The following is a 19,910-nucleotide window of genomic DNA, read 5'->3' on the forward strand; positions in this document are numbered from 1 at the left end:
TAAATGTTTTATCAGTACCTCTGGTTGCATTGCTTAGGTTAACAATTTCTAATCCTGAATTTGACGCAAAAATGTCGCGTTTACTTTTTTCTGTCTTGTTCAGATAACTCAAGTTGTCCTCTGTTTTTTAAGTAACTTGAATACTCAATCAAATTTTCCAGATGAGGCCCTGGGTTCAATTCAATGTCCCCTGACAGCATGAGACGTACAAGTGAACAAAAAACTAACAGTTTTAGGAAGCTTTTTCCAAGAGATTAACTTACACGAAGGCAAAAAATGTCTGCTAATCTGGACCGGTTTTGCTGTTCAGCACTTCGTAGATTAAAATCTGTCTACAAAGATTCAATAAATGGTGCATGAGTTATTTTGGTTGAATAAAAAGGTTGCATAAAATGTTAATTAAAAATCCACTACCGAAAAAATAGATAACCTTTTCAGATATTTACATAAACAGTTATGAAACAATTGCGACGTCTGATAGAGACCAAACCCTTTGAACATATTTTACATAATGTACAGATGTCAATCGATATTCAAAAGAGCATTGTAATACTAAATAGCTTTACAATGAAAGTAGTGCAATGAAGTAGCTAATTTCAAAGACCGTAAAGTTTTTCCAATTTGCTGCTTGTAATTAAAGCATCTTTTTTACAATTCAAACGCATACTGTATAATTCAATTAAACTGATAATATCACCTTTGATTACGTGTTGAATCTCAAAATATGAAGTCTTTGAAAAATACCAGTTACAATATAGCTAATAAAAACTAGACAACATTGAAATCCTAAGGATGTTTATAATTTAACCCAAGCTTGGAGCTTAACTGTCTCCATGGTAACGCAGTTAAAGGAACCTCAATGCACGTTTTCCAAAAAGACACACTAGACGAAACTAGAAACATTTGATTATCGTATAAGTAAATTGCCGAAAAAGTAAATTACCCATTCGGAAAGGCTTCCAGAATGGGTAATTTACTTTTTACATCAAGGCTTCCAGAATTCGTTTAACTGCGAAAACCGTAATTAGGTCTACGTGCATCTTCGGAGCGATATTCACTTCTATATCTTGATTAAAACCATTCCCATCCTTTCAATCACTATGGAAAGATTAATTAACTGTGAGATTTGAATAAATGAAAATTGATTGATCGTTCAGAGAATATTGCTCAAAAGATCTAATTCCGAGAATAGAAAGCTACTACAATTTTGCTTTTAAGAAGCCCGATATTTGTGCTACACTGAAATCAGCAGGCAATGGTCCAATTGAAATGCAAAAGATTCTACTGATATTGCTGCTGCATGTGAGCTGCAGCGCCCTCTCCTTTCTCCAACTGGTTCAATCTCAGATCCTTCAGGTACACCAGCCTCTCCAATTTCTTCACTTTAGTAGATAAAATCTAAAGCAGATACATGGTCGACTTACAAGCTGCCAAGGTGATAAATAAAGGCAGGGACGTCACAAAAAACCGACATTAATTAATTTATATACCACGAAACAACAATGTAGTTGGATACATACTTCAATTGACTATGATGCATACAGATTATGATGTCGACCCATAATTATTCGTTTCAGATTGTAATTCAAAACCTGGCTATCATACTCCTGCGAGACGACTATGCCGTTTCTTTACATTTCGAATAACAGTCGAATAAGAGCTATTAAGGGCTTTTTCGACAATTGTTGCATCATTATAGGAGACGAAACCCTTGTACACTTCATAATTGTCCAGATAAAATTTTCGTATAACCTGGATCGTTTCTTCTGCTCCAGCCAGCTTCTGCTCTTTCTCAGACAGATCCATCTTCACCCACGCAGGTAGTGCATCATAATTTCTAAACAATTTGCATACCATCAATCAAATCACAGTAAACAAACATAAAAAGTGGCTAACGCTATTGTGTATTTTTTGAGACAACACAAATATCACAGATAAAAAACGTAAGGGCAGGCTTTAACTATGAGTAATTTAAAGATAGAGAGGAAAGAAGCCAGTACCTCTTTTCATCGTTTTCAGACTTTTTGATTTTAGGAGAAATTTTCCTAAACGATCAAATGCTAAAGCATCAAACGAATTCTAGAAGTTAGATAAACTTGTAAACAAGCTCGTTCCATCAGTCTTAGATACAGAATGTTCCAACAATTTCGAAAGCCTGTCAAAAATTGAAGCTTTTCCAGGAAAAAAATTCAATACAAAAAATTGTCATTGATAAATATGCGCAGCTTCTTTTGAAACAAATTTTGCACTCGTTGCTGCTATGAGGACAATTCAGCAGCAACATTTAGAACACTTTAAATCAAAAACAAAATCGTTTTACAAAGAACAAAAAACTATTTTTAAATTTCATACAAAAAACTGTTTTCAAATGCAGTGAACTATTTGCACTTAGGACTTGAAAAACATGCAATGCCAAAAAAGCTGTGCAGCAAACCCGCGTATCATAGAAAAACAAGTAAAAAGACTGGCTTCTTTGATAGCGCCGCCCATTCAATTCAAAACAAACTACCTAAAAATTCACATTCAAATATAATTTTTGAAAAAAATTCATATTTCTTAAATCATTGCAATCATTATTAAAAAAAATCCCTAAAATGACTAAAATTACAAAAATTAGAGTTAGAATTCATATAGATAGTGGCGCAAGTGATTTATGAAAACACCGCCGGTCAGTCAACAGTTAAAAACGAACGAGGCGTGATTAGGAATAAAATCACAGCTTCAGACAAAGAAAGAAAAAACATAGCAGGCTAATACCGAATTACAATTCAAAGTACTTTAATCAACTAGACCTAGAAATTACTATGAATGGAATTTGAAAACCATTTAGAAACGATCCAATCAAAACACACGAAAGTCCAATTTCCACAGGTGCATAAAAACCACTATTGAGAAAATAAAACCGTTTTCTCATTCTCCTTTAAAGATAGGAGTAAAAAGTTTTAAGCCTCATTACGTTGCAAAAGGTATATTTTAAACAAAACGTACAGTTTTGAGGGCTGTTTTGGGCAAGAGAAAAAAATCAACAATTAGCCTACACTCTATCACACAATTTTTTAATCAATTACATTGGAAACTACGTAGAAATCAAATTTTAACAGAAGTTTTTTTGTATTCGGCGAAAGACAGTTTGAAATATGTTTGCAAAATTCGCAGTCAGACATGCGATGGTTTTTATGCAATTGTCTACACATTAGATTTTCATTGATTTATGCCCAATTGACACGTTGTTAATAGAAATCCATTCGCAGACAAGTGACATAATCGGGTAAACGAGCTAAACTAAAAAACAATAATTGCCAACTAGAGGCTCTGTGATACCCACATGACAAAAATGTTAGCACATTTGACTAGACAAGAGGAAACGTTATGTGATTTGAGAAGGCTAACAAGGAGGCTCTGTAATGTGCGATCGCACATAAGGTTCCGACCCCGCTCATCCACAGTTTTGGCATAATTGTCTACCAAATGAGGAACTGATAGAAAACCCCAAAAATTCAAGTATTTTTCAAAAAAAAAATTGTGTATGAACGAAAAGATAGCCTCCAAAGCAAATAACTCAGTGAAGTAAAAAATGATATATAAGATTGATGAGATATGCCAATATAAAGAAAGCGAATCAAGAGGAACAGCAAAATCAAACAACAGCAACAAACATTAATTACATCAAAAATTTATGTCCGTTTTAAAAAACAAAACTTAACAACAAAGTCAAAACAGCGTCAGATAAAGCTGAAAACAAACAAAAAATTTTAATTCACCAGAAATCGGACCAGTCCATAATAAGGCTTGGGAACAATCAGACAACGAAGAACAAAAACAGTAAATTTGAAAAATTCGGCTATTTGTTTCTTAAAAACAATTAATTTCAAAGTAATGAAAAGCATTAGAAAACAACTAAAATATCCCATAGAATTACGATTACCAGCGTTTCTTAAAATGGGAATTAAGAACTGTCGGTATTCAATTTTTATGCGGCAACAAAAAGTACAACAAATAGACAACAAACAAAAAATAAGTTAATTTTTGCCAGAAAACGATTTCGAAGCCGTAAAGCGATACTTTGGGCCTCAACATATGTTCGATTGCACGTTCATCGAACACCAATAATGTATTATGTAAACGCTCATTAATGAAACCAGGTAACAAGTAGAGAAAAAAGAAAAAAAAACAAAATTAAGTAATACTTAATTTTTCCGAAAAAAAATTATTTCGTAAGACATGAAAGGCATTGATTACAAAACAAAAGAATTAAATACTTAGCCCCCTAGACCTACTTAGCACCCTATTCTTTCATTCTTAGCCCCCTAGACCTGCAGTTATCCAGAATATATCTTACGTCTACAAAAAGAACGTAAAATATGACAAAAATCAAAAATTTATTTTTTTTTGTGAAAAACCCGTGTCGAAGCCAGTAAGGTCATAACGAATTCTTAAAGCGCATTAGATTTTGTGACAACAATCCATTTGACTTCTTTCTTTGACAACAGTATGGTAATATTTGGCCTGTAATTAACGAAAATAGGTAACAAACAGGCATTAAAAGGAACAAAATTGACTAGATAGAAATTGTTTTTTTTTTATTTTGGAAAACAATTGTTTTAAAAGTCATGAAAGCCAACAGCTATCTACTAATATCAGAACATCTTGTATTCTTCCATGACGAGCCAATGAAACCGACTCACTGTACAGGCAATTTCATACGACTTAAGAGACAAAGTAATAACGAGTTCAAGACAAAATTAAAAAATTCAATTAAATTCTTCGAGAAAGTATCATCGAAGCCGTTAAAACCAGAATCTATATCCTTAAAGATTTCAATATTATCGACTGTGTCTTATGTTGAACGCCAAAATGTAATATATGAAATGTCAGTAACGTGATAATGTGACCAAACTAGAAAACGTGAAAAATGGGCAAAAACCTGAAAAAATGTTAAATCTAGTATTATCAAAGCCAGAGAACCATAACTTAAGGTGAAGAATCGCAAAAAAGATTGAATTTCAATTCAGTATAGATAATAAGCACCCTTTCATTGCTGAAGTTGACCAAATTAAGATAAAAATGGAGGCAAAGTTCAATAAGCCATAAGTCAAAACGACCATAAGCTTTCAAGTAAAAAAAATAGATACAAAAATATGGAGCTAACTAGGAAGCGAATTGGACTTATCACTAGTGAGCTTTGATTTGAAACGTCCAGTAATTTAATCAATATATTAAAAAAGATAGATTTTTATAATTAAAAACACCGACTGATTAAAATCCGAATTATTTTTGGATTGTAACAGCCCAAGATTGGTCCAAAACTAGCTCTGCTAATGCTGTTTGTCCATTAATAAACTTAATTTTTCGAATGTAATAGATATAGATACTTTGTTAGTTGAGTAATCAAAAATAAATGCTGCGTTTTGATAATCAACAAATTAGCAAAAACGGAAAAGTTTTAATTATGGAGCAATTGCAACGGAAGTTGAAGTAGAAAGAGCACCCTTCTGAGTCTACAAAAGTTGTGTTAGCGGTGTTTGGGTGTGTACCTTCTGAAAATTTAATCAAAGTAACCAAAAAACATTTCGTGCTGTTTTTGATGAAAAAGTCTGAATTGTGAAATAACTAGCCAAAATTTTTGACAAACAATAAAATCAACAACACATTCTGTAAAAAATTTAACAAATTTTAGCAAAATTAGCGAAATTTTAGTCCGAAGTATTGCAAAATGCGAATCATACCCAGCAGATTGCCGGAAAAAAGCCGCCGTTGATTCAAATAAGAATGGTTGGGATTGAAAGAATAGATATTGAAAAAAAAAGATTTTTGTACAAAAACAATTTTTAAGTCCAATTTATTTTGATGGCATTTCTTAGTTGAAAATACTTCTGTTTCTTAAAAAGAGGCAACAGGGGCTACTATCAAAACCAATAAGCATTAGAGATGGTAATTACGACTTATAGGAACGACGTTCAAATAGCGGGCATCTAAAATTGACTTCATGGGTTTATCCCGTTTCTATTTCTGACTTCAATTTTTTATACTGACTCTGTTCATTTTGAATTGCTTTGCCGAGCAATTGATGTTCAAAACCACTTTTATCAGAAAGAGAGAAGAGAGAAACTAGCCTAGAGAAGTCAATAAGATTTCACGCAAAATGTTGAGAAAGCGGCAAAACATTGTTTTGTTCGACGAAGTAAAAAAAAATTAGGAGCGCTATAATAGCCGGCTGAGAAGATGAGGGCGGCCATTAATAAAATCAACGGAATTTACTCTATTTTCTCAAATGTTTAAACGTCGATAACTCCCTGTAAAAAACGAAAATCAAAAAAAAATCTTTTTAATTCCATATTTTACGCTGGACAAGCTTTCTAATGATACCAGTCTCAACTCTCTACGATGAATATATCCATCGGCCAAAATTGTCTGAACAAAAAACCCATTTGAGTAAATAGTCCCCCCCCCCCTCAAGAGGGGTCGGAACAATGAGGAAAATGGAAACGTTCACTTTTTAAAAAAAATTCAAAAAACAATTTTTAATATTTTTAAATATTTTAAATATTTTGACAAATTTTTCACTCATAAATACTTTGAACTCTTATATCCTTGACCAAAGTCTTAAAAAAAAATTCTAGAAGAAATTAGTCTGATTAACGTTCGTATTTTGAGTTTCTGATTATAACCCATATGCCAAAAAGATACGAGCGTCTTCGCTTGAAAAAAATTTAAAGAGAAAATTATTCCCAACCCTATGTTTGAAGTATTTTAAGAAAAATAAACTGTAAACAATTTAGTGAGCAGAGATCAAAATGACTGAAATGAGACTTTTATACCATAAATTTGTTATTATTCCCCTGGATTTTAGCTCGACAAAAAAAACTTGGTTATCCAAGCTTTATGATTTATATTTATGTATTTCTTTTTTCAGAGTTTCTCAGCAAAAGTTTGAAAATGCAATCAATTTCAAAATAAAAGCAGCAATAAGAAGCTGTTGTACAGGCTGTGATATCCTTGAAAAAATATTTTGCTTAAAACTGTTACCATTGTGTTTCGATAAGCTTGCAGAAATAAGTTGTAACGAATGCGGTGAGAAATAGTAATCAGGCAAAAGAATTGGGGGGCTAACAACTGTTATTTTGCCTCTTGTCCACTACAGTATGGCATTACCAACAAAAATTTGCAAAAACTGAAACCACAAAAGAGATTTCGATCAGAGCAAGTCAGTTAAAAATGGGAGAAAACTGATTGACCGGCTGAAAAATATATTAAATCACAAATTCTTTTCTCTCTCCTTATATACCGCTCCATCCCTCTCCCGTTGTTCAAAAAACCAATAAAAATGAAAACAAATTCCCAACTAATTGCATTCAATACACTGACTCTCTTGACCGAATATTAATTCTGCGTCTCGTTCAATGTTCAAATTTGAAATTTCATCAGGGCACTCGCAATTTCTCATTCACGCAGCAGTATTATAAAATGACTACTGTCAACCCAGATTTCTAATCATGTCAGAATTCCGTCACAATTTTGCAGTTTTATCAATTGGCAATAAAATTCGTTGTTTTGGTCAAAGAGAAGCAAAGCAAAGCAATAGTGGAGGCTATAATTGATTTCATCTAGGTTTTCAGGAATTCAATTAAAATCCGATCTTGCTTTTGATCCAATGATTGCTAAACAGTTGATGTCATTTGCCCTTCTTCTCTACTCTACATTTAACAAGCAGGATTGTGCAGAAATCGTATACTCAGTTAAACTGAATAAAGTGAAGAGAATCAAATGATTCCCGGGAATTTTCGTTCTTGTTTCTGCTTCACAGTTGTACTCATAGCATGTATTTTTGTTAGAAGCAAAGAAAAATTGTAATCAAAAGATCATGTTTGCCGTTACATTTTGTTGCAATTGATTTCGGAATCAGGTTTCACCAGGTCCTTGTGCCTTCTCAGCATATATAGTTCATTGGAATATTGGAGTAAAAATTTTTTTCGGAACTTCAAATAATTGTTTCCTGGTAAGAGCAAAAATTTTGTACAAAAACAATTTGAGCGATATCAAGCAAGCATATTATAAACAGTTCATCACGGATTCTCAAGTTTAGATAAAAAACTTTGCCTGTCTTTGGTGGAATAGACCAGAAGCTGAGCGAACTTTATAGTTACTCCAAATTACGAAACTCGAAAGTTACCTCGAAAATTAGATTATCAGACACCGCGGAACATCCAAAAATTTCAAAATGTTTACTAATCGCCTAAAAGCTGGATAAAACAAGAGAACAAATCAAATTAGAATAAAAAGAACAAAAACAAAGTGAAGTCACAAATTTTGATCCTGAAAAGCGTTCAAAAATGGAATAAATTGCACTCTTCAGTGAGAGCTTTAAACAGTAAAACATGTTTTAGAAATGTTTTAACCGAGTTTTTGCTCAATCAGCACAATAAGATACCAGTTAACAGACAAATTGTTTCTGTTCGCCCAGAAACAACTATCACAATTTCAAAATTTTAATATTAATAACAACACTGATGCTGTGATTAATTTATTTAATATTTGAAGGCATGTGGGTAATTAAACCGAGGGTTATAGCCAGAATAATTTACATGTTTACTTCAAAAAATATTGGGCTTGCTTCTGGTTTTTATGTTTTTGCGATGTTTAGTGTGTGGATAAATAGTCTGTTTATTACCAATGTTAGATTACTGATGGGAAGAAAGTAACATATCTTCAATGGCGAACGTGCATTTAAAAGCCGCAGCTCTCACAAAAATGGACAAAAGCTTTATTGTACTCACCCTGGAGCAGGATTAGACTTGGAGTTGAGCGAATTGCTTCCTCCACCTGAAAAACCATAGCAATCCATAGAATATCAAAACGTTCAGAAGAAAAATCGCTTAAAATGAACAGACCGACGGGAATTAAATAAATGGTTGAAACTCCACTTGTGAACAATTTACAATTCAAATTAATACGCATCCTAATATAGGAGTTGGACAAGCGAAATAGATAGGAGAAAAGAAGACAGGAACAACCGATGCCAAAATTGAAGCTGAATGTCAACTATTAAAGCAACCAATAGGGCAAAAAATTGAGGTTAGATGTGCACAAGTAATTCTGTGACGTGACCTTCAACCTAATTAGTATGAACAGATGATTTCAAGATCTATTCAATTCCCCAAGCGTAGTGATCATAACATTTTTGCGCACTCTTTTAGGAGCACTTGCGTGCTTTTACATATATCATGCAACATCTTGTTATAAACGACACTGGGAGAAGAGAATAGATCCGAACTTTGACACAAGTTAGAGGGCTGTCACACATGTATTACTACCGTGTGCTATCACGTGTGTTTCCCTCTTAGTGTATGCCCTTGGATAGCCCGGTGTGGGGTAATCTAAAGCAAATGATCAAATTTTGCGACTACACTTCAAGTATTCATCAGACTACTCCTTTTCGTCGCATTGCATTATTAATAAAGTGGAACCAGCAAGTGTACATTTTATTACCGACTACAGTCTGACTAACTGCTCTCGAACGCACAGGCGAGGGTTGGCTTTGGTTGTAACTAGCTTAAGCTCAGGGAGGCTAGCTTCTCTGGGCGACGATTAAAACGGGAAAGCGGGTTGTAAAAAAAACCAAAATTGCTCTCCAAACCATAAATTGTGTCTCTCCAAGCGTACCTCAGTAGCTTTGCTGAGCTCTATACTTGGAGCTTTGTAAAAATCTAAGAGAAAGAGGTTCTCAGCAACGTAATGCCCTCAGGTTTTAGCAGTTTATCTTGGTTCTTTGGACAGCAAGTCAAATCACTGAAAAAAAACATTGTAGAGCGAAAACGGGCAATCACAGTAGACTTCGGAAACGGAATGAAGCTCTGTAAGTAACTCAAATCTGAAACGAAAAGTACGAAAAGGCTTAAAAATCGACTAACGTTTATCTCTTACCAAATAATTGGAACAGAACTTTTATTGAAGAACACTATAAACCACGAAATAACCATCATTGACTCCCTTAAAATCCATTGCGATTGAAATAGAAAATAAAAATTCTTCCAGAATTCAAAAATGCAATAGTTCTGTGTGAATTTTTATAGTTACTTTACACAATAGAACTCAGCTTCTAAAAATAAGGCTATTCGGCTTAAAATAAAGACTACTGAGTTGCTCTGATAAAGTTTGATAGCCAGATAAAGTGTGACCGGGTCTAATCGGTTTTCCTGTTTCTTTTGATTTTGCCATTTCGCCCTTCACCGGATTCACTATATTGAGTAAAATTGTAAATTCCATTCAGCTGAAACAGTGAGTGGGTTGAAAGTCAAAAGTCAAAGAAAGATCGTGACTTGCGTTAAACAAAAAATGGTGCAAGAAGAAAACATACCCGGCAGATTGCCGGAAAATAGCCGCCGTTGATTCCAATAAGCATGGTTGGGATTGACAGAATAGAGGGTATTGAAAAAAAAAACATTTTTGTACAAAAACATTTTTTAAGTCCGATTTATTTTGATGGCATTTCGTAATTGAACATACTTCTGTTTCTTAGAGAGAGGCTACAGGGACCACTATCAATACCAATAAGCATAGGAGATGGTAACTAAGACTTATAGCAACGACGTTCAAATAGCGGGCATCTAAAATTGGGCTTTATGGGTTTATCCCGTTTCTATTTCTGACTTCAATTTTTATACTGACTCTGTTCATTTTGAATTGCTTTGCTGAGCAACTGATGTTCAAAATCACTTTTAGCAGAATGAGAGAAGAGAGAAACTAGCCTAGAGAAGTCAAAAAGATTTTACGCAAAATGTCGAAAAAGCGGCAAAATGGTAAAGCGAAAAAAAAGTTCGACGACGTAAAAAAAATAGGAGCGCTATTATAATAGCCGGCTGAGATGAGGGCGGCTATTAATAAAATGATTTTTTAAAGTTAAAAAAAGGGAGCGCCGACAAACTAGCCGTTTTGAGTAGAAGACAGTCACTTAGGAAAACCACCCAGGAATGCACCAGAGATCTTCGAATGCGGCATATATTTAAGGGGAGTATATAGAAGCGACTGACAAGTATTCTCATTCTCAACCTGACCGTTTCGCATAGAAAATTAGTGACCTTGTGCCCTCAAAAGAGCCCAAGATAGTGGGTGCAAAAGTCATTTTTTCTGCGTAAGTAAGGTAATTCAAAGTGACTTCTTTCGCTTTTAGGTCAAAGGCCTGATCAAATTCAACCTGGCAAAAAAAACAAATGATTCACAGAAAACCAATACTCACATTCGGTTCGTAAAAAGACACAACTTCGAGAGCAATTGAAAAAAAAATGGCGGATTTACTAAAGAAAACACACAACTATCTGCACTGATAGAGTCCCATATTCATCCAAAGAAAGCGACATTGCTATCAGGATCCGTTCTACCTGACAAAAATATAAACCGACTAATGTCAGAGGAATTGCTCTCGAACGACAGGCGGGTGGGAAAGCATTTGCCCCCGCCGGGATTCGAACAACTGAGCTCCCAGTCCATAACCAGATGCATTGACCACTCGAATATCAGGTCCTTGTTTTTGCTATGCTGCAACCGACTTTATATTAACAACAAGCTTTACTTCGGAGTGAGAGCAATAGACATCACTTAAAAATGACGAACGAAAGCGTGAAAAAGTCACTAGGTCAAAGAATGCTCTGAAAGAAAAGCGGAAAATTGTCAAGCGAAAAACTTGCATAAACATAGCTGGCGGATTGCCAGAAATAGCCCCAATATCATTGTAGATCTGCCGTCTAAAAAAAACAGTAAAAAAGACAGACCAAAAAAATCGTCTTTTCATTGAAGGCTGATATGTTAAATTTCGAATAAAAATCTGTATAATTTTTTGCTGACTCTATTAGCTGCTCACAAATAACCTTCCTTTCAGTGACATACACCCATTTGACCTTATCTCTTTGAATTAAAGTAAATAAAAGTCAATTTCAAATTAAGGAAGTCATTTTTGATAGTGAGGTTATTCACGTGTGACCAAAAACTTGTTCACGCGAATGAACAAAAACCTCGCTCCACTAAGAGTGAAAAACGACGTAACACATGCACTTCAATTGAAATTGCATGAACGAATGAACAAAAAGGAGATTTGAAGTGGTTGTGACGTCAAATTGTCGTAACAAAAATCGCGACGAAATAAAAAAAACATAGGACACGTCCTGACGTACAATTCAAAGAATTTTCACAGACTAAACAGAAAACTAGACCCAGAACGGAGGACTATGAATGGATTGGAAAAACCATTTAGAAAGAAAATCCGATCCAAAAAATCGAAAAAAAAACAGTAAAGATCAAAGTGAAATTGCCGCATGTGAACCATTAGCGAGAAAGCGAATTTTTGTTCAAACACCGTTTTTCTCACCCCACTTTAAATTTGGAGCAAAAAAATTTTACGCCGAAAAAACAACTCGCTTTTTCGCTCCACTTCTTGTTTTGGCTTGACCAAAATCACTACTCCAAATTGACTTCAAAAATCATGAAAAAGTGTGAACAGATCTTAAAAAAACATAGCCGGAATAATTCCGGAACCGACTCGAAGTGAAAATCGAATTAAATGCCATCCAACTACTTATCCGACTAAACGCGCCTAAACTTACTTATGACTATCTTAAAATGACTATCTTAAAATAGAACCATAAAACAAAAAAGTAATAACAGGACCATCAAATCTGTTCTGAAACAACAGAAGATATTGAAAAAAAGATTTTTGTACAAAAACATTTTTTTAAGTCCGATTTATTCTGATGGCATTTCGTGGTTGAACATACTTCTGTTTTAGAGAGAGGCTACAGGGGCTACCATCAATAACAATAAGCATTAGAGATGGTAAATAAAACTTACAGCAACGACGTTCAAATAGCGGGCATCTAAAATTGGGCTTTATGGGTTTATCCCGTTTCTATTTCTGACTTCAATTTTTTATACTGACTCTGTTCATTTTGAATTGCTTTGCTGAGCAACTGATGTTCAAAATAACTTTTAGCAGAATGAGAGAAGAGAGAAACTAGCCTAGAGAAGTCAAAAAGATTTCACGCAAAATGTTGAAAAAGCGGCAAAATGAGGCAAAGCGAAACATTTTTTTGTTCGACGAAATAAAAAAACAGCAGGACAAGTCCTGACGTACAATTCAAAGAAATTCCACTGACGAAACAAAAACTAGACCTAAAACGGACTATGAGTGAATTGGAAAAACAATTTCCAGAAAAATCAGATCAAAAATATAAAAAAAACAGAAAATCCATATCAAAATGCCCATTAGGGGAACGACCCCGAAAAATTTTAGAAATCCCTAGTGAAAATAGCTTGAACAGTTGCGGAAGGACAGGTTTCGTTTTCTCTTCAAACTACCAAGTTCACTTTCAAGTTTTTTTGTTCTCTAGAGGATGTCTAAAATTAACAATTAACTTCTGATCACACATTTGGACTGTGGTCTAATGCATATATACAACGCATATATATCTTAAACTACTTTGCCTGATCTGATCAAGTCAGCTATAAGATGCGTTATAAAAAACATAGCAGCACAAGTCCTGACGTACAATTCAAAGAATTTTCATTGACTAAGCAAAAACCAGAACTAGAATGGACTATGAGTGAATTGAGAAAACCAATCCCAAAAAATCAGATCAAAAAAACTTCTAAAAAAACTGAAAATCAATGTCGAAATGCCGCGTACGAACAAAAACCCACTAGCGAGAAAGAGCAATTTGTTCAAACAAAAAATAGGCCCAAAAGGAACTATGAATGAATTGCAAAAACCATTTAGAAAAAAATCGAATCCAAAAAATCGAAAAACAGAAAATCAAAGTGAAATTGTCGCATGTGAACAAAAAATCACTAGCGAGAAAGCGAATTTTTGTTCAAACAGTTTTCTCACTCTACTTTAAAATTAGAGCGAAAAAATTTCATGCCGCAAAACCATTCGCTTTTTCGCTTCATTTCCTGTTTCGGCGTGACCAAATTTTCATTGACTAAACAGAAAAACAGAAAACTAGACCAAGAATGGACTATGAATGGATTGGGAAAACCATTTAGAAAAAAATCCGATCCAAAAAAATCGAAAAAACAGTAAACATCAAAATGAAATTGCCGCATGTGAACAAAAAAACCAATAGCTAGGAAGCGAATTTTTGTTCAAATACCGTTTTCTCACTACTTTAAATTTAGAGCGAAAAATTTCACGCCGCAAAACCACTCGCTTTTTCTTTCAACTTTCTGTTTTGGCGTGACCAAAATCACTACTCCAATTTGACTTCAAAAATCATGAAAATGTGTGAACAGATCTTAAAAAAAGACAGCGCTCCAATACAATTCAAATTCTATGAATTGTAAAAAACCAAGAGAAGGCCAATAATAGCCCCAGCTATCGCTGTGTGGCTATTAAAAAGATCAACATGTTTACAATAATTGCTATGAACTTCGTTCGAGAGCAATTAAAAAGCAGAAATTGTACTAGAACAAAGATGAACTACTTGTCGAAAAGCAATAGCTTGCTTAATAAAGAGCATGATGAGCCGTGCGTTATTTGCTGAAAATTCCTGAGTGAATAATAGTGATGTCGTTACAGTAAGGGGCAGGTCTGCTTGTAGTCCCACATTGACGGATAACAAATGACAACAATGTACTATTTTTATCAGTCTAATAAGTTAGTATTTTTTTACTTACGTGATTGGTCTTTCGAGCTGCTTCCCTGCAACAAAAAGGCACACACTTAATTTGAGAGCACAGATAAATGCCGCGATTCAAAACAGCATGATAAAACGCTTTGAATCGTTTTGAATGATAGAAACCGAAAATGATAAATTTGAATGATAAAAACCGAGAAAATGCCAACAAAATTTCAAATTTCTAATTCGTTGCTGTGTCGAGGCAGTTGAAGCGCATATTAAAAATAGTCAACCTAGGGTCTTTCCCATAAAAGCCTCATAATATATTTACAGTAATTTACAATATATTTACAGATTTACCCCATAATATATTTACCCCTACACGCTATCCATTAAAGCTTGAGGGGTTGTTTTTTGGGTTATAATTGAAGAGCTTTTTTTAAAACCCAAGCTTTGTTGCTCCTTATTTTCATTCCTTCAGTTTCAAGGCTTAACAAAAAATCAAGACGAAGAAGAAGATTAATGTACACGGAACAAAGAAACAGCTTTGTATTCGCATATAAATAAATTGAAAATGTTTCAGAACCTGTTCATAAACTAAATGATAAATATTCAGTATTGAATGCCCTGTTTTGACCTGTCAAAATAAATATGCTATATGTGTGTTGGGGCTACCTGTTGCATGCGTCTCTTCTTGATATAGTCGTCAAGACATGGACGCAGTTTGAGCAGGAACCTCTCCATTGCCATGTCCTTTGCACTGATAAAGTCCTGAATGTCTCTGTCAGTCACTGATAGACACAACTTGCGCAGCACTTTGCTAAACACAGCCACTCAAACATGCTTAATTGACAATTGAAGCTCGTAATGTAGGAATTGCTCTGCAGGTTGGGAGAGTTGAGCTTGTGGGCGGCGATAGATTTTTTACATGTCTCCCCAAAGACCCCGGAAAAGGTGATTGAAACTTTAAAAGAGAAAATTAAAACGTCCCAAAATGCAAACTAAATACATACAATCTGCAACTTCAAAAACATAGCTGATAGATTGCCAAAAAATAGTCGCAATGGCTTCGTAGACCTGCTGTCTAAAAAGATAATAAAAGAAACAGACCCAAAAAAATCTTTTTTACACCATTTTTATGTTATATTTTGAATAAAAATCTGTTTAAATTATTGCAACTTCTAATAGATGCCCTCAGGTACCCTTCATTTAGAATGACACGCAGTCATTTGACCTTATCTCTTTGAATGATAGTAAAGAAAAGTCAATTTCAGAGTGAGGAAGTCATTTTTGACAGTGAGGTAAGTCACGTGTGACCAAAAATTGTTCACGCGAACGAACAAAAACCTCGCTCCACTAAGAGTGAAAATGACGTCACACACGCAATTCAGTTGAAATTGCATGAACGAACAAAAACGAATGAACAAAAAGCAGATTTGAAGTGACTGTGACGTCATATGGTCGTAACAAAAATCTTGACGACGAAATAAAAAAAACATAGCAGGACAAGTCCTGACTTACAAGTCAAAGAATTTTCATTGACTAAACAAAAGACTAAACCTAGAACGGACTATGAATGAATAGGAAAAACCATTTCGAAAACAAATCAGATCAAAAAAAAAGAAAACAGAAAATCAAAGTTAAAATGACGCATGTGAACAAAAATCACTAGCGAGAAAGAGAAATTTGATTCAAACAAAAAACTAGGCCGATAATGAACTATGAATGGATTGTGGAAAACCATTAATATAAAAATCCGAACCAAAAAATTTTAAAAAACGGCAAAAACCAAAATGAAATTGCCGCATGTGAACAACAAATCACTAGTGACAAAGCGAATTTTTGCTCAAACACTGTTTTCTCACTCTACTTCAAAATTAGAGTGAAAAATTTCACGTCGCAAAACCACTCGCTTTTTCGCTCCACTTCTTGTTTCGGCGTGACCAAAATCATTGCTCCAATTCGACCTCAAAAAAAAAATGAAAGTGCGTGAACAGATCTTAAAAAAGACACTGCCCCAACACAATTGCATTTCTTTGAATTGTAAAAACCAAGAGAAGGCCAATAATAGCCTCAGCTATCGCTTCGCGGCTACTAAAAAAGCCATGGATCAAAATCGCAAACGTCAAAGATAATCTTCAATGTAGGTATGATTCGTGTAGTGTAGTATAATGACATGTTTTTCTGTAGATAACTTACTGTCGCAGTAGTTCCCAGTTGGCTTTTTTGTTCTCGGAAGAGTTGGCGCTCTGGTAGTTGTGTTTTTCAACCAACTGGAAAACTTTGCTGTCGCACAGCTGATGGTGGATCACTTCAGCCACCAACACTGGAATAAACCATTTCTTCAAAACAACCGCTAAATATCGCGACTAATTACAAATTTTGCAGCAATTATTGTAGTCGTGCGAGTTTTTTTTACTGCTTTGCTTAATAATTTTTGCTTGACTGTGTTTGAATTCTTGATTGACTTTGGCGACCTTGAGTATTGCGTGATCTAAATAGACCTCTTATCCACAATTTGACGCAGCTGTGCTCAATTGGTTGCAGCTTACGACTGAACTTAAATGAAAAGATGCACCAAAATAGGTTTAATTTTTTTTTACTTTAAATCCCATTAGTTTACTTTAAATCCCCCCCCCCCGGACTGGAGAGTTTTCGTCACAAGTTATTCATTAAGTTTCCAGTATCCTGCTAAGAGTACACTGCTAAGATGAGAAAACGTCACAAATCTTGAAAACGATTAGTTTTATTAAACTATAAAACACTATTATAGCTCCTTGCGGTTCTTATCACACAGACGGCTAAAACAGTGATTTTGAATAAAAACCTGAACCTGGGCAAAAATTTAATCCAAATTTAGTTGCAGCCTTAAACAATTGTTTTAAGCCTTAAAAACTAATTCAAGCCTTAAAAATACGTCTCCTAACCAGCATCTGAGAAGTCCCTGTTTAAGTTTCTTTTTACACGAGTGAGAGGCATCTCGTCAATCCACTCGAGCAGAAGAGTGAACTGTTCGTGATCGATCTCATCTTCACACCCTCCAGTTGGCGAGTCCAAGGCAACTGCCACGTCTTCGTCTCTGCGGAACACCATCTTAGCAGTATCAAAATTATCTGAAACTTTCCAACAAGTCATCGAACTGAACTTTCACCGATGCTTTCAGCTCATTGCTTACTTGAGGGGAGGGGGAGAGGAACTATATACCCAATTGCGTTTTGGAGCGCGGGTAGAGGCGAGTGCTGGGTTACGGGTGGAGTGAGGTAGAGTGGGGTTTCAGTGGTGGGGTCGTCTAAGTGGGAGGGGGATCAAACTCTCAGAACTTGACACTTATGCTCTTCACTCATGAATTTAAACAGTTTCGGTTTAAGAGGTTTCGGTAAAACAGTCTCTTAAACAGTTTCGTTGAATCGCATTCTAAGCGACAAGTGAGCCGTAAGCCTCTATGAGAACTTAATGCCCTCAAGGCGCAACCTGTTTACCGTTTTTGAGGACAAAAAGTCAAATCGTCAGACGAAAAAACGATGAGACGAAAAGTCGGTATTAAAAAGAATCGCATTAAAAAGACCAGGACAAAAATGATTGCGAAAAAACTTTGTTTGAGAACAATTGAAAGGAGAGGCGCTCCCAAGCCTTCCTTTTCATTTTCCGTCAAATATCATTTTTTTGCACTGATTAGTTCATTACATTGCCTCATACAGTTCTTTGCAAAAATTGAATTGTTTAATTTTTATTTGAAATGTAGAGATCAAATAGCAAAATCCACTTTTCCCCCAATGGAGCAAGATTTCTTAACTTTAGCCACCTGTTGGATAGCTTAAACACAATCATTCCGAGCTTATTTCCTGTCGCATCAGGACTGTCAGCAACGCGTGACCTTCATCACTAATTCCGTGTAATTTCTGTAACTCCCGGGATGATACAGTAGTAAATGGCAGCATCATTTCCGAATTTCGAGCCAATGTTCTTCCGTAACAATTTTGTGTTGCAACATCATAAGAGTAAAATCATTTAATACGTTAATCAATGTTTAAAACATATTATTTATATATGCTTGCACTGTTGCTTTCCTTTAGTTTTGGTCAACCACACTTGTATTCTGTTGACTTCTATGTTTCCAAAAACCTTGTGAGAAAGCGAACTACCGCAACAACAGTTTGCCAAATAAAAGATGCCTGGTTAGTTGAACTCTGACTACGTCGATAATGATCTCCGAGCATTGATCTCTTATAGTTCATACAACTGAAGAGACGTCCTAAGAGTGATCTTGAACCTAATAAAATATTTCAATCTTATAAACTATTACAAGATAGAATTCTTGTACATTGTTCACACGATCATTTCGAGCAAAATGATGCTTATGGTCGAGGAATTGTTTATAAAATTTATTTTATTGATCTTTTCCCAACCAAAATGTACGAAAGGCTGCAATTCAAATTTATTGGGGGATATTTTTAACGACTGAGACTATATTGAAAGAAAAAACATTTTACTCTTAAAACGTTTGAAACAGTGAAAAGTTATGCTACTATTTAACTTGATCTAACTTTAAAATCACATAGCAATCAATCAAGGTAATCACAACTCACCAGCTAGCCGAGTAGAGTAGGTGTGGGTACCCAAACTACCGAAACTGCCTTCAACGGCATGAATTCATCTCTAATCAACAATTTCAGCGAACCGTAAAGTTATAAAAAAATATAACAAAAAAGAGAACTACACCTTGGTTTATTTCCTTTTTAAAAGTTTAACCCGTTTTTGTGGACCAAAACTCAAATGAGTCAGATGGATAAAAAACGTTAAAACGAAAAATCACAGCAAACCAAGGAGATGCAAACAACTACTCCGCACATAATAGAGACCAATTAATCAACAAACAGAGGTCTCTCAGTGTGAATGCTCAACGTTTGAATTTATACCTAACGTTCGTGACTGAACTACAAAAAATTGAGCACAGCAACGAAAAGACTACTAACCACATTGAATATTTCTCAGCAAGTGCTACTATCACGCTTTAGCCATTGATTGCTTGATAAAAATAGAAAATGGAAAAAAAAATTACATGCTGTAAAATTGCATAATTTCAGTTACTACCTCTAAAGCATTATCATTCAGTTGCTGATATATAGCTTACCTGTTAACATAGAACTTAATTTAACAGAAAGCAGAACATATTTCCTTTGCACCCGCACTTGGGAATCTTAGCAAAAAACTGAATAAAAACGTTTAAAAAATATCAATTTGTTGATAGGAACACCGCTCGTAAATTCCCTTAATACGGCAGATGTCACATGGCCATAGATGGGATGC

At 34.8% G+C, this 19,910-nt stretch overlaps 1 protein-coding gene across 4 annotated transcripts; it reads right to left on the reverse strand.

Annotated features, from left to right (window-relative positions):
* Positions 1-1,132: 1,132 nt before the first annotated feature.
* LOC142341667 (sperm flagellar protein 1-like) lies at positions 1,133-17,752 on the reverse strand. Of its 4 annotated transcripts, XM_075392793.1 has the most exons (9): positions 17,531-17,752; positions 16,803-16,929; positions 15,279-15,423; positions 14,662-14,686; positions 9,312-9,374; positions 8,775-8,820; positions 2,001-2,045; positions 1,753-1,837; positions 1,133-1,398 (listed from the first exon to the last, which is right to left on the reverse strand). In XM_075392793.1, the coding sequence occupies exons 1-9, from the start codon at positions 17,736-17,738 to the stop codon at positions 1,282-1,284; spliced, it is 861 nt and encodes a 286-aa protein (XP_075248908.1). In that variant the 5' UTR covers positions 17,739-17,752; the 3' UTR covers positions 1,133-1,281. The 4 variants fall into 4 exon arrangements, with proteins under 4 accessions (XP_075248908.1, XP_075248910.1, XP_075248909.1 ...); XM_075392795.1 differs by lacking the exon at positions 9,312-9,374; XM_075392794.1 differs by lacking the exon at positions 2,001-2,045.
* Between the last annotated feature and the right edge of the window lie 2,158 nt (positions 17,753-19,910).

The sequence above is a fragment of the Convolutriloba macropyga genome, chromosome 6 (genome assembly GCF_964194025.1).
Source record: "Convolutriloba macropyga chromosome 6, txConMacr16.3, whole genome shotgun sequence".
NCBI lineage: Eukaryota > Metazoa > Xenacoelomorpha > Acoela > Convolutidae > Convolutriloba > Convolutriloba macropyga.